This window comes from Myodes glareolus, chromosome 18 (genome assembly GCF_982192425.1).
Source record: "Myodes glareolus chromosome 18, mMyoGla1.1, whole genome shotgun sequence".
In the NCBI taxonomy this organism is placed as follows: Eukaryota; Metazoa; Chordata; class Mammalia; order Rodentia; family Cricetidae; genus Myodes; species Myodes glareolus.
Genome location: NC_142043.1, coordinates 69,000,124 through 69,013,086, shown reverse-complemented (window position 1 = coordinate 69,013,086; position 12,963 = coordinate 69,000,124). Strand labels below are relative to the sequence as shown.

Sequence of the window (12,963 nt, the reverse complement as noted above, 5' to 3'; positions counted from 1 at the left end):
CAATTCTACCTAAAAGAACCACAGAATGAGACTGTGACTGCGACTGTCTTCTTCTGTTTTATAATCCTCTCCAGTTCTAGGATTAAGGGCATGCACCATTACTACCTGGTTTCAATAGCAAGCCAGTATGGCTACTGGGATTAAAGGTGTGTCTTATTGCTGCCTGGTCTATGAGGCTGGCCAGTATAGTTGTTTTACTTAACTTTCTTTGATAAGAAAAGTAAATTTCATTTACTAAGAAAAGTAAGTTTCATTTACTATCATGTAAATGAAATGCCACTGCACCTGTTGCTCCAGTTTGAACAATAACTGTCAACAATTGTGGCAAGGGTAGTTTCTTTGCCCACATGACTAGCTTTTACCATAAAAAAAAGCATTCTATATGGAGTTTTTTCAATGCCCATCATCTTCTTTGAAGTAATTAGTACTGCCAGAGCAGATAGGTCTCACTGATGAGAATAGTCTAAGTTTTTAAAACATTTTCAATACCACATTCTGTTGGTCTTTGAAGTGTTTGAAGATTACCTGTGTATCTGAAATATATATTTGTATACCTAGAAAACCTAACTAGTGTGACTATAAATTTGTTATTATAGATGACCATTAATTTGTATTTCTTAATTATATATTTCATTTTTAAATGAGTCGCATAAACATACCACAAACTTGAGTTGAAATATAATACAGTAAAACCAAATTAACTTTAAATTTGTATCAACAAACTAAAACCCACACCAATGTACAATATAAGAGTAATACTTGTTTTTATATTATATCAGATTAAATAATATACCCTCTTATCCTGTCATTTCTATAACCCCTTTTTTCCTTTTCAGAACAAAGTCCCTGAATCTCATCTCTTTTTTTTTATCTTTCTTCCTGACCACTACCAATAACAACTTATAACCAAGCCCCTAAATGATGACAAACAATTAAAATTTATTTTTGGGAATGTAGGTGTACTTCTTTAGATCACTACCTGTTTATTGGAGGCATAGATGATCTTTGGGGGACCCTGAGAAAATTCAGGATTATGGTCAAGTCCTCACTGGGATATTCTGTGAGGCTGAATCATCTCAGCCGGCAGTTTTGAATATGTTCTGGATGCAGAACTCAGAAGAAATTGCAACAGACATACTATGAAACATTAAGTAACCTGGGCCATCCATTCCCATAGGGGATTTTTCAGGGGCTCTTCCTTGATCAAACCTAATTTGTCTTAACCCAGATGAACCCAGAGCCTCTCATTTCTAGTGGAAATAAAAATAGAGCCTCTTTCCCAAGTAATGTATATTTTGACTTAAATTTTGAAGTCAAGATATTTTAAAAATATATAGGTTGCTTTAATCTAGCAGCTTTCATAATCAAATGTCTCTTAGCAGTTATCATTCATTGATTAGTAGTGAAAAAATTTAAAGACAAAAACTAGTTACACAAAGCATCTAGACTCTCTGTGTATTTTCCATATTTATATAGCTTATTATATTTCTTTACTATATTCCTTTTAAGGACTTTATTTTAAAAATAGGTTTTAATCTAAGACTGTATATTTTCTTTTTTCTCTCTCCCAACCCTAGACATAATTTTTAACTACATGTTGACCCATTTGGAGACTTTTTTGTCTGAATCTATTATTACTACATATTTGTATCCTTTTTTGTTTTCATGAGCAAAAACACTGCTGTGTAGCTTAGATCATGGCATGCTGGTGCTGGCTCCTTCCCTTCAGTTCCCTGAGAGGATAGTCTCATGGTAGATGCATGTTTATCACCAGCTCTGGGAGCCATGTTTACTGCCTCAATTCTGGGAAGTTTAGGGTTCCATGCCACCACCAAGTAGCATGCCATTGGCTTCTCATAAACATCATGTAAGTGTTTGGTAGTAGGGTCTCTTAAAAGAGCTGTTCAATTTTGCTACTAGCATCAAGACAGAAAGGTGTCTCCTAAAGGAGCCAAGTCTCTGTTCATCACCAGCAAACAGCCTGCCAGAGAAAGGATCGTTACCAAAAGCTGTTCTTGACTCTGCTTTTGTGTGTTTAGAATCCTCTTTTAAGATTTGACAGGTTTTATGTGGAAATTTTGGAACACCATATGCAATCAGACATTTCTTGTCTGAATCACCTATTGCCACATAACTAGCAACTGCTTTCCAAATTACCACACAGAGGCTTTTATTGTTTATAAATACTTGACTAATAGCTCAGGATTGTTACTAACTAATTCTTACAACTTAATTAAAACATTTCTATTAATCTATGTATTACCACATGGCTCATAGCTTTACCTGTCCTCTAGCATGCCTTGCTTCCTAGGTGGCTGGCTGACTGGCATCTCTTCACTCTGCCCTCCTTTCCAACATTCTCAGTTTGACTTTCCTGTCTATCTTCTTGCCATTAGCCTGTTAGCTTTTTTATTAACCAGTGAGAATAATATAAATTCATAGTGTAGAAAAGGATTCTTTGCAGAACCTAAAGGACTGAAGAGAGAGAGAAAGGGGCTGTTTATGGAAGATAGTAAAGAACTGTTTTCCAGGAAATGCAAAGAATTTAAGCAGTAGTTTGTTGAAAACTGATTTTTTTTCAAAGTTTTATAGGTTGTCCCCAAATAGCATTCCAGTACTGAGATGTCCCAGACTTTCAGAAGAGCCTAGTGCAAAACTCTCTACTCAGAAAAAATGCTGATATTGAGGTATTCATTTCAGAGTAGACAGAGCACATAGTAGGTCCCTCAGGTACTACCTGGGCACCCCAGGACTAAGGCAACCATGAAAACCCCATAAGGCAATGCCAAGTATATCCATATGAGAGGTTGATCACTGAAATAAAGAGGAAGACTGTTGGCTGATCTTGGCCATAAATCACAGGAGAGGGCTCCCTGATTCTTTAAGGGAATACCCAAACCACAAGGTGTCCTAGATGGGGGATTTCCCCCCTAGCTTAAAGAGTTTTTGTTGCTTTCCTAATAGGGATTTAAAATTGTTTAAGGCCAGTTATCCTGTTCATCTTACCTCTTTGTTCTTTGTGGAGTGGGAATATAGACTTTATGTGTATTCTACAATCGTAATGTGGAAAGAGGCAATTTACTTAATTGGCTCTACTTACAGATCATGGGAATTTGTCTCAAGAATACACAACATGAGGCTGACCTCGTTCTGACTTTGGTGACTGTGGAATTGGAGGTTATAATTGTTTGTGCAGAACTTTGTTTTCCTAATTCTTACTACAAGAAACATAGTTTGTGTGAGAAAACAATGTGGCCTTGGCGCCCTGACACACTGAGGTACAAGTGTGGAATCCACGAGACTACCTGAGTCAGCAGAATGATGACCCCAGTATGGCAAGTCCACTAATCAAGTAAGACTTCGTGAACTGGTGCCAGTTTAACCTTCGAGAGCCAGGCTCTATGTATTTATTGTAAGCATGTTTAAGTATCGTGCAACTTAGACAAAAATTTTCCCAATAATAATGATCTCAATTCCATTTGTACAACAAAACTTAAGGTGACTACATTGAAACTCCTTTTCAAATGACATGTGACCTCTTCAATCAGGGTGGATCCTATAGTTCAAGGGCCTATAGAGGATCTGGCACAGTCTCTGGTTTACAGAGAGCATGAGGTCACCAGATCTAGAGTGTCATGTGACATCTCCCTTAAGGACGGATTCTATTGTCTAAGAAAAAAATCAGAGATAAAAGGTCTAGGAAGGGAGAGTCTGAGATAAACATAGTAGTCTGGGGGTTTCAGGTGAGGCCTGTTCCTAAGATGGCACTGATCACCAGGCCATTAACTATGTCCATTCCCTGCCTTCTAAGTGGAAAACAGATGTACACATCCCTTCTATTGAAAGGACAACCTGACCTGTTTAACATTCCTGGTTATCTAGTGTTTACTTGTGAGCACAAAGATTGGTGGCCATCTTCATGCAGGGACCCTCTAAAGTGAGTGCTGGAGACATCATTTCCCTTGAAACAGAGATGAGGAGAGGAACATTTGCAAAGTGACTGTGTCATGGGGTGTAGCTGGTTCCCAACATCTTCATGGGGGAATGGGTGAGAAGATGCATAGGCAATGACATAGATTCCTGGAGTTAAGTGAAAGTGCAGACTCGTTTATTTAGCGAGGAAGAACCTTATATACCCTCCCATCAACAAAGCGTTCTGCTGTGGGAGCTGTTGACATGAGACACAATTGCTCCTGGCAGCACAGGTCTATCCCCGAGTGAGGGTTGAGCACCAAAAACACTCCACTTGGAATTTGTATTCTTCTTGGCACAACTGGTCTTTGGGCAAGAAACTTCTTATGCCTCAACCACTGACAAAGTGCATGATGTCTGGACTGGACAAGCAGGATACAAGAAAAAAGACAGTCAAATTTGCCAAGACAGGGTAATATGGTTTGGAAAATTTTCCTGCTAGGCCTTAGCCAACGTTGGTTGGCTCAACATTGCAAATGAGACTTTGAGTGATTACTCAGGCAGCTAGTTGTCTCTGTCATCTACTGCACATATTGGAAGCTGCCTGATTGCTCTCCCTGCCTACTCAAGTAATATCATCTCCCTTCTCAGACCTTCTATTAGGTTGAAGATTAGATAGTTACAGTTACCATCCTCTTAGCATATAGCTAAGCCATTTTCAATGCAAGACTTCTTGGGATAGAATGCTTATTAAAACATTTAGCATACATTCCTTGATTAATGTTGTTTATGCTGGTTGTAATTCTAATCTCTATACTTGATAACTGTTCCAAGTGTATACAGTTTTGTACTGGATTTGAACTCTCATATTTAAACAAAGTGGGAGGGGCTGTGGGAGCTCCTGCAGCTCCTTCAGTCAATAACCTTTAAGATACCAGCCCACGTGGGTATAAAGGCCGCTGTAAAGCCTCACTCACTCTCTTGCTTCCAGCTCTCTCTTCCAGCCACTATATTCTGGTCCTGTTCCCCATTCATTCAGAGGACTGTGATCTAGGACAGTGGTCTGTAAGTCTCCCATAAATAAATAACCCTTTATTATACATAATTCTGAACTATTGTGGGATTATTTTGTAACTTCTGCCATCAGCATTCTGATCACTTAGCTGCCCCTCATTGGCTACCTATAATCAGGACTTCTGACATTGCCTGTTGCTGGGTCCTCAGGCAGCATCAGGTGGTCTCCCCTCATCAGCTATGCATAATTAGGACATCTGACAGCACTAGGAAGACTCTAGGTTAGTTTTCTAGGCCTTGTAGGCTTTAACTTCCTATATATTCACAACCCTTTTAATGTATTACATGTGCCCTCAGTGAAAGTCAGAGTTTTTTCTCAGACCTTGTTGACCCCACCTAGGAGGGCTCAGCAACTCTCTCCTTACAGATAAGGCTGCCCCTGCTCCCAGTCTGCTTACAAGAAAATGTGGCCACTTACAGGAACTCTCAGTCAGCTAGCCAAAAACAGATTCTGGAGGGAGGATGCTCTTTTGGTGATTTGTAAAATTGCTACAGAATTGTTTCAGTTCAATGGGAGACATTCAAGAAAACTGAATAAATCTTCCTTCATATTGCTGATTAACTCTTTGTGTCTCTGCCTCTAACTGCCCACACTCCCTACCTTCACTTCAGCCTGGTCTTCACCTCTCTCCTTCAGCCCTTTACTTTAGAGCAGATAGTCAAATCAAAACAGACTTGTTCCCAGCCAGGGTAGAAGGGAGAGGATACAAGAGGAGGGGGAAGAAGGGAGGGGAGCAGAGAAAAATATCTAACCGAATAAAATCAATAAAAAAAGAAATTTATGTGTGATCTGTTAGCAGGTGAATTTGTGGGACTGACTCTGTAATTTGACTGTTAGAACAGAGAGAAAAGGCCTCATGGTGTGGGGAAATGGAAAAGTCATTCTGAGGCCCATGCAGGAGAAGTCACACTGCTGAGGGGTTTGGGGAATGAATCCCATTTTGAAGGGAGAATCATGGCCTCACAAGGTTTTTATAGATATGGCAGCAACTTTTCAAAAGACAAGGGTTCCCATACCTCTGCAAAACGGTTGCTCCATGTGGACGTGCAGGTATGCACTGCCTGTGGGTCTGCTTGTTGGTCTGTCAACTCGGCATTCACTGTAGAGTCCTGTGGGCTCCAACAGTAAGCTCTGCCTGCATGGCATGTTTGTCTCTCGCCTGCCGTGAGGCTTCTGGCTCCCACCCACCAAGGGCTCTTGCATGCAGAATCATACCACAGAGGCCAGAGGAAATTCTCATGTGTTCAGAGACTGGCTAATCAGGTTGAACCTCAGAGCAGAACCTTCCAGATTCTCAGTCAATGTCTTTCTCTTCCCCTCCAGCTTCTCCTTAGAGCAAAGGACGGAGCTCCCGGGCCTCAGAGCATCGCCCTGACCGTGTCCTCACCCACACTGTGACAGGGACACAGCAACATCTCCCTCCCCTACCACAGCTCTCACAGGTTCCCTTCCTGTGTGCTTCAGTGACTGTGTCTATATTGCTTGCATGTTCTGTTGGACTCTAGTGTCCAAACCGAGAAGGCATCGCCCCCAGAGACCACCTCATACACCAGAGCCGATGCAAAAGCATGAGGATTTTATTAATTCTGTCATGACAGGGTCCCTCAGCTTTCAGGAAGCCGAGAGACCCCGACTAGCTGGTACAGTCTACTTTTAAAGGAGAAGGCCCTATAGAAACAAGAGGGGTTATTCCTTGACCATTATGATTGACTTGTTCGAAAAGGGCTAATACCAATAATTGGCTGGAGAACTATTGTCAGATCAGATGAGGTAAGAGGTCATTTTGACCCCATTTCCCAGGGGACTGAGTCAAAACATACGTGTATGGGTAATTGTTCAGGAACTGAGTACGTGCATGTGTAGCTGTTAGGTCCTTGGTACCCAGGGGAGGAGGGGAAGCACTAAGGTACAAATGCTGAGAGGGTTTGGAATTGTCAGAAATGGCTTCATAATTGTCTTAAAGTCTTACAGTTATCTTTTCAAATTCAATCCTATTCAGAAAAACATTCTAATTAACAAGTAATAGATAACACCTATTTCCTACCCCCAATCTGTGATGTTTATCCTGTACAAACAGTGTCTAACAGTGGGCCATTCCTTTCTCTGTGCTATTTCTTCTTGAAAATCTCTGAAGCAGGTAATTGCCATTCTTTGTTTATTTGAAGAAATGTAGGAAAGCATCATAACAACAGCTTAGCTCAGAAGCTCTAGACAAAGGGCGGGACACATGGGAGGAAACTTCTGCCCCAGGGCTTCCAGGCCCAGGCAGGGTCTAAGCAGGCTGTCAGGGAGCACATGTCTGCAGGGTCCAGAGCCAGGAGGTCCTGGGGCAGCATTGTCAATGGAGGAACACGAGCCAACCAGGTTGGTCAGTGATTTCATGGCAAGAGAGCTCCTTCCTTCAGTCTTGTCAACTCACCTCAGCTCAGGAGTCCTGCAGAGCACAGGGGGCAGCGGTGTTTCCAGACCTAACTCTGCAGTGGCTTCTGCCACCACTTCAGACCTCTCCTGAGAGCATGAGAGTGAGCAGAGAGAACGTCTCACGCCCCAGGTCAATGCTGCTTCAGAGCACAGGACTTGTGAACGGAACATGGCTCAGGGCAAACTGCCTGGATAGACCCAGGAACCTACACCTTCCCCAGCAATTTTGTTTGGTGTCCATCATTTCTCAGACCCCACACTGTAGGGAAGGCAGATCTGTCTCTGAGGGAAGACTGAAGGATGTTACCTGTCGGCTGAACTCCAGACTGTCCTAGAGAAGAGAACAAAATAGGCATTTAAGTGCGTGGAGGCAGATCTTCCACAAGTGATCCCTCTGGCAGGGCAGCAGTGCACAGCGCCAGGGCAGAGGTCCTGTGGACAGAGAGGGAGGGCACAGGAAGCCTCAGGTTCACCAGCCCAGTGGCTCTTCCTAAACTCTTCCTCTGTTCCCAGTTCTCAAGTCAGAGTCGCTTTAACTTTCACATCTCCATATGTTATCACTCCTCAGGGTTCAGTACAATAATTATAGGCTATTGGGTTCAGAGTTCGTTGAAACCTGAGGTCACAGGGCCAGTGACATCCTGAGAACTAAGTATGGCTAGTCCCTGAAATGCTGTGGAGTCTTGGCCACCACCAGGCTCCTTACCTTTCTGGTTCCTGTAGAAAATGAACATTCCCAGTCCAAGGAAGAGCAGACCCAGCACGAAGCCCCCGACTCCACTCAAAATCTTGTTCTGTGCAGATGAGGACTGAACCCCTGGGAAAGGAAGCCGGGTTTAGAGGTTTTCACCCCAAATCTCATCTCCACTTGAGACCATGAGATTCAGAACCTTGAGACTGAGGAAGAAGCCTGTTCTAGGGGAGCTGGAACTGAACACTCCTGGTGATGTTTGGAAGCAATCAAACAGCAAGAAGCTTACAGCATGAAGAGACTTCTTATGGCCGCCCTGAGCTGAGCTGACAGGAAGTCTCTGAGCTCTGAGGCTGCACAGTCCTGAGGGTGACAGAGCTAAGCAAAGACAGAGCTGAGACTGGACATCTTTGAGGTCAGCCATGGCCCTGTGCTTCTCCTTGTCCATCATCTCCATGAGTAGCAGCAGAAACACAACCCAGCCAGAGGCAGAGGCTGCAGCCAGGGCTAAGCAGGTCCCTGGGCCAGTGTTTGCTGTGGGACAATTGTCTTTTATCATGTCGCTTGTATTATTTTTAACAACATGCTGATGGGCCAGTAACCAGGCATGAAGTATAGTCAGAGTGGCAGCAACCAGGCTGGAAGTAGAGGCGTGGCAATGAGAATTATGGGAAGAGTGAAGTTTCAGTCTACAGTTGTCACACAGACACAGAGGAAGCAAGCTGTGGCTGCCTCACCAAAAAAGGTACCAAGCCTCATATCTATCACAGACAAGAATTATGGGCTAATAAAAGAGTTAATAAGACACCTGAGCTAATAGGCCAATCAGTTTATAATTAATGAAGACCTCTGTGTGTTTATTTGGAACTGAAGGATTGCAGGACCATGTAGGACAGAAACCTCCATTAACAGATGATGTCACAGGATGTCTCAGAGGAGTATTTGGGGGCAGAACTGCTTCCCAGGGGGCAAAGGTACTTGTGGAAGATCACACAGCTACCCCTGTGAGCCACAATGAAGGGGAGGACAGCACAGACCAGAGGAAATAGTTTGTGGGTAGAGAAGGCAGACAGGCAGAGGTGAGATGCTCCCCCTTCCTGGTTGGCAGGGATTTAGAGGGTCAGAGAGAGCTAATAGGCAGGGGTAAGCCACGCCCCTCCCACGAAGGAGGGAATTCACAGGGTCAGGAGCTTCCTTCCCACTCACTCCACTCCACTCTGACAGGGATGGTCAGGCTGGGATGCTCCACCTGGCAGGTGTAAACCTCTCCACTCTGAGGAACCGTCTCCAGCATCACCAGGGTCTGGAAGGTCCAGTCTCCATTCCGGATCAGGCCCGTGGTCACGACCCCAGTCTTCTCCTCCTGGCCATTCCGGAACCATCTGATTTCAATGCTGCCAGGGTAGAAGCCACTCACAGAGCAGACCAGGAGGTTGTGGTGCTCCTGGGGCCGCTTCTTTGTTGGGTAGACAGTCACCTGGGGCTCAACTAGAGGAGAAAGGGAGGTGAGAGTAAGTCATGAGGGCAGAGATTTCCTCCCTGGTTGGCTGCCTGTCAGGAACCATTCCCCCAGGTTGAGGTCCAGACAGGACTAAGATTCTAACACAGTTGTCCCAGGACTTAGGGTGTCTATACAGTCTTTAGCTCTCAGTTCAGCTCCCTGGAGGAATCGCCATCTGGAGGTGAATGTCCTCTCTGCCAGGGAAAGACTCTTCTTCCTGCTGTGGTAATTTCCCCCACAGCTAAATCACACACATGTGTCCCTAGATTATGTCTCTTCTTTTTGTCTATAGATTGTAGTGATATTTTATTTATGTTTTACCAAATAAAGCTTGCCTAAAAATCAGAGTACAGAGATCTAAGACACTAGAGGCCAGGCAGTGGTGTCGTACACCTTTAATTCCAGCACTCAGGAGACAGTGGCAGATGGATCTGGGTTTGGTCAAGGCCACCCTGTGCTTGAAAATTGAATCTGTGTAAAAGAGAAACAGAGCTCACACATAGGTGGTCCCAGCAGTTGGAATCACAGCCTTGAATCCAGCACTAGGGAGGTGGAGACAGGAGTGAAGTGACTGGACAGAGAGAGGAATATAAGGTAGAAGGAGACAGGAGCCCAGTGCAGGCTGAGACAGTCAGTCCAGGCAGTGCAGTGTAGGCAGTCCGTGTCAGGATGCAGGCTGAGGACACGATCGCCCTTGTGGCCCGAAATTTGATAGAGGTAAGAACTCTCGTGACTGGCTCTGCTCTCTGATCTCTCAGCTTTCACCCCCTAATATCTGACTCTGAGTTTTATTATTAATACCGATGAGAATTTGTGCTACCATAGATGAGGACAGTTCTGTGTATGAGGCAGGAAGATTAACTGAGGAATATTTTGTCTTCTGGGTTTTTTGCAAAACTCCAAATAAATCAACTTTGCCATACCTTAGACCAGTGTTCTCTTAATGTCTGCTACACAGGGATTCACAGTCACCTCACAGGGGCCTGTCAGTGTGAGCTGCAGGGATTGTGGGCTGAGCTGCAGTCTGCACCCTGAGCCATGCAGAGCAGGGGACAAGCACAGAAGGCAGCGCTGGGGAGAATCCTACCTGAACTACAGAAGCCCCTGTGTTTCTCCTATTGTTTCTGTCTGGACAACACAGGGTAAGAGCTGTTCTCATGGTGTCACTGCAAATCTCCCTGCCCTCCCCTTCAAAGTAGTTTAAAGAAGCCTTTTTTAAAAACAAAAAATTCAGTTCGACTCTCAACAATCTTCCCATGTTTTGTGAAGAAACTCCCCACCTTGAGCTCTGTAAATGGGATTTTCAACACCTCACATGGTTGTGGGTAGTTTTATGTCAATTTGATACAAGCTCAGTTTGGGAAATGTCTCCATAAGATCATTCTTAGACAAGCCTGGAGGATATTTTCTCTATTCCTGATTATACCAGAAGGCCCAGCCATTATGGATGGATCCCTTCCTGGGCTGGTGGTCCTGGGTTCTCTAAGAAAGAAGGTTGAGCAAATCATGGGGAGCAAGTCAGTAAGCAGCACTCCTCCATGGCCTCTGCATCGGCTCCTGCCTCTAGGTTCCTGCCTTGTTTGAGTTCCTATCTTCATTTCCTTTAATTATGAACATAGATATCATATAAGCTAAATAACCCTTTCCTGATTTGCTTTGGTTGTGGTGCTTCATCACAGCAACCATAACCCTGACTAGGACACACACCAAAGCTGAATCACCACACTCCTGGCTGCCCCTGAGCCCACAGCCAGCCATCCCCACACCTGCACGTTCCCTGGCTTTTCTCTCTGCTGTGTAACTTCTAACACTGGAGTCCTTCCTGGCTCCTCCACTTTCCCTTCCTATCCCTTTTTATTCTGTGTGACCAGATCAAGAAACACAGCTGGTCAGAACCCCAAATTCAGAACTTTGTCAGGCACCGGATGACATCCTTAGTAACCCAGAGATGGTAAAGTGTTCAGGACCAGGTCCACAGGTCACATGCCAACACTGGCTCATTTTACAGAAGGGGCCTGAGCGTCTGGATGTCAGGTGTCTCTGGGTTCCTGGACCCACAGCCTCTCCATATCAGACAGGAGAGCAGATCTGAGGCGGGGACGTGAGGCAGACACTGTCCTAGTGACGCAGAGGAAGAACACAGGACCTGTAACTACACTTCTCCTCATCAAGATAGCAATGCTGACACATTAAATAAGGAAACAGTGAATTAAAGGCTGAGTGTGGATCATCCAGTAAAATAAAATCGTAAATAAGGAAATGAACGACAGCAGGGACCTTAGACCTAAGGAGCCCAGAAAAGGCAGAGGCGCCTTGTAATCAGTCAGTGATACAGATGTCACCTCAGGGGGACAAGGGACAGTTGATTCTAGAGCCAAATATGTGTGGCCATGGCCCAAGAATACAGAGTCAGATGACCCCACATTCCATGTTCCCATATGGTGATTGATCTGTGATGTTTCCATGGTAACAGAACATAGGATTTGATGAAGAAACGCTTCTAAGTGCATCATGGGAGCATCGGGTGGGTGGGGTCACAGCACAGTGGGGAACTGGCCATGGCCTCAGGGCTCTGATAACAGTCCTGGCTTCTGTGTGGGGAAAGTATGTGCCTGACAGTTCCATACATCCTGAAAGGTTTCAACTCTGTAGTCCAGGATGTCAAGTCAGAGACACGGAGGGGCAAAGAATGGGACCAATGATAGGTCAGGGTTAATTGTCATTAGGCCGTGGATCTGCATCATTTCAACCTCCCCACATCACTGAAGGTCTAGTGAGTCCCCTGCCCTGCAGCAGGTGCAGTTCTTTCTGGAATCTTCCATTCACAGGTCACGAACCTCCCCACCCCTGACTCCCCACACAGCTCAGTCTGACACTTCATTCTCAGTGAGCTGCATTTGTGAGCACAGCACACCTTGCTTCACCCGAGGCAGGAGGGAAAGTCCAGGAAACACTGGGGACCTGAGAGGAGAGAGAGGCCCTCACTCTGGGGTGACTGAAGCCTTCAGCTAAGCAACAATCAGCAATGCTGTGTTGTTTCTGTCCCTAGCTGTGACCTGCAGTTTCTCACCACAGACTACAGGGAAGGGACACACGCCAAGCCCCTTGTGTTACAGTAGTGGCTCCTGAGTTCACATCCATCCACCTGGAGAGCCACCTCATGTGTCTCTTTCATCAAAGAAGACAGAAAAGAAAAGCTTTCTGAGAAAAATTTTGAGGTGTCTGCTTAGAGTCGGACACTGGATATGACTGATTTCAAGACAACCCCTGCCTGCTCTTCCTGTGGGGGCTGTAGCCCAGGGGCAGGTCTCCCTCTGTGTGACTGTCTCTGGGAAGCCCACACCCCGGGGTGCGTCTTTACCT

General features: G+C 44.9%; 1 protein-coding gene across 5 annotated transcripts in view; it reads right to left on the bottom strand.

Annotated features, from left to right (window-relative positions):
- Window positions 1–7,128: 7,128 nt before the first annotated feature.
- LOC148119209 (H-2 class II histocompatibility antigen, E-S beta chain-like) overlaps window positions 7,129–12,963 on the bottom strand; it is a 22,276-nt gene continuing 16,441 nt past the window's right edge. For 2 of the 5 annotated variants that reach the window (XM_087898450.1, XM_087898449.1), the window contains exons 3-6: window positions 9,306–9,587; window positions 8,115–8,225; window positions 7,716–7,840; window positions 7,129–7,421 (exon numbers count right to left, since the gene is read on the bottom strand). In XM_087898450.1, the coding sequence (XP_087754576.1) occupies window positions 7,740–7,840; window positions 8,115–8,225; window positions 9,306–9,587 (494 nt within the window). In that variant the 3' untranslated portion in view covers window positions 7,129–7,421; window positions 7,716–7,739. Of the gene's footprint in view, window positions 7,496–7,715; window positions 7,841–8,114; window positions 8,226–9,305; window positions 9,588–12,963 lie in introns of all 5 variants that reach the window. The other 3 variants (XM_087898453.1, XM_087898451.1, XM_087898452.1) reach the window with 2 other exon arrangements.